At 53.7% G+C, this 1,508-nt stretch overlaps 1 protein-coding gene across 1 annotated transcript; it reads left to right on the top strand.

The window, feature by feature from the left end:
• Nucleotides 1-367: 367 nt before the first annotated feature.
• Nucleotides 368-1,499, top strand: IL15RA (interleukin 15 receptor subunit alpha; the record flags this gene model as incomplete). The annotated part of the gene is made up of 2 exons (XM_017839547.1): nucleotides 368-861; nucleotides 1,381-1,499. Coding segments are annotated over exons 1-2 (558 nt in total), but the record flags the coding sequence as incomplete, so codon positions are not given.
• Between the last annotated feature and the right edge of the window lie 9 nt (nucleotides 1,500-1,508).

The raw sequence follows: 1,508 nt of genomic DNA, 5'->3' as shown, positions 1-1,508 counted from the left end.
TCCATCCCCTGTAGGAGCTGCTCCGAGTGACCACAAAGATTCCAAAAATAGAGTTTTCCTTTTCTCCATTCCCTGAGATGCTCCAAGTGACCACAGAGATGCTGGAAATCGAGTTTTCCCTTTCTCAATTCCCAGGAGGAACTGCTCCAAGTGACCACAAACATGCTGGAAATACAGTTTTCCTCTTCCCATTCCCTGGAGATGCTCCAGGTGACCACAGGGATGCTGGAAATCGAGTTTTCCCTTTTCCATCCCCTGGAGGAGCTGCTCTGAGTGACCACAAAGATTCCAAAAATAGAGTTTTCCCTTTCTCCACTCCCTGGAGAAGCTGCTCCAAGTGACCACAAGGATGCCAGGGATAGTTTTCCCTTTCTAATTCCTGTGTACAGACACAGCCATCCCGGATTATTTCTGGAGGCTGGATGAGGCTCTCCCAGCTCCAGGGCAGCATCCAATCCCTACCTCCACCCCTAGCCAGGATTTCCTGGAATCACGGGATGGTTTGGGTTGGAAGGGACCATAAAGCCCATCCAGCTCCAGCCGTGGGCAGGGATACCTTCTGCTATCCCAGCTTGCTCCAGCCTGGTCTTGGACACTTCCAGGGACGTTCCCGGCGGTTTCCCGGTGTCCCGGTTGCGATTCCATGTGTTTTCCATCCCTCTCCAGCGCGATGCAGCCGCCCCAAGGCCGTGGCCAACGCCCACATCGAGGTGGGGAACAACACGGGGCTCCACTCCCTGCTGCGCTATTCCTGCGACCCGGGATACAAGCGGAAAGCCGGGACTTCCAACCTCATCCAGTGCGTCCTCCGGGATGGATCCGCCCGGCCCGGCTGGACCGACCCCACGCTCCAGTGCATCCGTGAGCTCCCTGTGGGAATCGGGAACTGGGGAGTGGGAATTCCACTGCCGAGGGATGCAGGGAGGGGGTTGTATTCCCCGTTCAGCGTTTTGGGAGGAGATTTAATCCCTGGAATAAGTAATGGATGACGGGACGCGCTCCGGGGGTTGGAAAAGCAAATCCAAAGGTTAGGGCTCGCCGGATTCGGCGCTCCCGGAGCCGGGGGGAAAAAAAAGATGGGAAAAAAGATCCATCTGGGGAAAAAAAAGATGGTAGAAGGACTGAAAACGGGGATTAACTGGAATTAATTAATTAGAATTAATTAGAGAATTAATAACCAACAGAGGATGGAATATTAATTAATGAACTGACGGACCAATTACCACTAATTGCTAAAAGCAGTTAAAAGTTTGGATAATTGATGGATATTTTTGTGGAGTGACCCCCCAGTCCCTCGTATTGGATGATGCCCCTTTCCCATCCCAACAAACCGGGGTCGGAGGGTTTATTCCCTGTTTTCTTGGCGGTGTTTTCCCACAGGAGACCCGGCGGCTCCTCTTCCACAAACCCCCGTCCCCGCGATCCCGACGGAGCCGCGCACGGAGAGCACCACCCGGAGGGGTGAGCAACTCAAAAATTTCGGGATTTTCGGGGGCCACAAACCACCC

The sequence above is a fragment of the Lepidothrix coronata genome, unplaced genomic scaffold, assembly GCF_001604755.1.
Source record: "Lepidothrix coronata isolate B3197 unplaced genomic scaffold, Lepidothrix_coronata-1.0 Scaffold435, whole genome shotgun sequence".
In the NCBI taxonomy this organism is placed as follows: Eukaryota; Metazoa; Chordata; class Aves; order Passeriformes; family Pipridae; genus Lepidothrix; species Lepidothrix coronata.
The sequence above is the reverse complement of the archived record's forward strand: the minus strand, read 5'-3'. Positions and strand labels throughout refer to the sequence as shown.